Source organism: Calidris pugnax, unplaced genomic scaffold (assembly GCF_001431845.1).
Source record: "Calidris pugnax isolate Ruff unplaced genomic scaffold, ASM143184v1 scaffold324, whole genome shotgun sequence".
NCBI lineage: Eukaryota > Metazoa > Chordata > Aves > Charadriiformes > Scolopacidae > Calidris > Calidris pugnax.
This window is the reverse complement of record NW_015091153.1, coordinates 371,267-372,826: the sequence shown is the minus strand read 5'-3', so window position 1 is coordinate 372,826 and position 1,560 is coordinate 371,267. Positions and strand designations below refer to the sequence as shown.

The window sequence follows — 1,560 nt, the reverse complement described above, 5'->3', positions numbered from 1 at the left end:
CCCCCAGCCTGGGGTTTGGGGCACCCAAGACCCCTCAACTTCCCTCTGACACCCTCAAAATCCCCCCAAACCACCCTGAGCCTGGTGTTGGGGCACCCAAGACCCCCCTGAGCCGGGGTTTGGGGCACCCACGTGGCCGGGGGGGTGCTCAGGGAAGTCGGGGTGCAGGGGGGGGAGCACCCACCAATATCGAGGTAGCTGATGGCGAAGCTCTGCTCCTGGGAGAGCTCCTGCAGGAGGGCGCAGGCCCCCGCACCCATGGGTGCCAGGGGGTGGCTCCGCAGCTGCAGCATCTTCTCCCCCGCCGAGTTCCGCAGAGAGTCCCAGGTGCAGCCGGGGGCCCGGCCACGCAGCCCCTCCAGACGGGGGCCAGCCTGCGGGGACAGGGGGGGCTTGGGGACCGGTCCCACCACCCCCCCGGGGACAGCGGGACCCTCCTGATACCCCCCGGGATGTGGGGACCACCCAGATCCATCCCCGGGGACAGCGGGACTCTCCTGATACCCCCCCGGGGGTGTGGGGCCCATCATGACCCCCTGAGGGGATGTGGGGACCACCCAGATGCCCCCCTCCCGGGATGTGGTGCCCATCCTGACCCCCTGAGGGGACATGGGGACCATCCAGATCCACCCCCGGGGATGTGGGGACCACCCAGACGCCCCCCTCCTGGGATGTGGGGCCCATCCTAACCCCCTGAGGGGATGTGGAGACCACCCAGATGCCCCCTGGGGACAGCAGGACCCTCCTGATACCCCCCCGGGATGTGGGGACCACCCAGACACCCCCCTCCCAGGATATGGGGCCCATCCTGACCCCCTGTGGGGACGTGGGGACCATCCAGATCCACCCCCGGGGATGTGGGGACCACCCAGATGCTCCCCAGGGACAGCAGGACCCTCCCAACCACCCGGACCCTCTCCAGGGACATGAGGACCCTCCAGATCTCCCCATGAGGGTGGGGGGGCTCAGGGACCACCCAGAGTCCCACACAGGGACACCCAAGGGACACGGGGGCTCAGGGACTCCCCCCTGTGGGGACACAGGGGCTCAAGAATTGGGGGGACCCCAACATGGGGACCCGTCCCAACCCCTCGGGGTGCCCATATCCCCCCCCATTGGCCTCTCGGGGTGCCCGTGACCCCCATCAACCCCCCAGGATGGCCTCAGGGTGCCTGTGTCCCCCCCCCATTATCCCCTCAGGGTGGCCTTGGGGTGCCCGTGTCCCCTCACAACCCCTGGGGGTGCCCATGCCCCCCCCATTAGCCCTTCGGGGTGCCCTCAGGGTGCCCATATCCCCCGTTAGCCCCTTGGGGTGCCCATATCCCCCCCCATTAACCCCTCAGGGTGCCCACATCCCTCCCATCAACCCCTTGGGTTGTCCATATTTCCCCCCCGTTATCCCTTTGGGGTGGCCTTGGGGTGCCCGTGTCCCCTCGTAACCCCTGGGGGTGCCCATATCCCCCCCCAACAACCCCCCAGGGTGCTCATGTCCCCCCCCAGTTAATCTCTTGGGGAGCCTGTGTTGCCCATTAACCCCTCGGGGTGCCCATATCCCCCCCC

General features: G+C 68.8%; 1 protein-coding gene across 1 annotated transcript in view; it reads right to left on the bottom strand.

Moving 5' to 3' along the window:
- Window positions 1–1,560, bottom strand: part of TARBP2 (TAR (HIV-1) RNA binding protein 2) — a 16,248-nt gene that overhangs the window by 10,368 nt on the left and 4,320 nt on the right. The window contains exon 6 of the mRNA XM_014959294.1: window positions 75–374. Within this exon, the coding sequence (XP_014814780.1) occupies window positions 75–374 (300 nt within the window). The remainder of the gene's footprint in view (window positions 1–74; window positions 375–1,560) is intronic.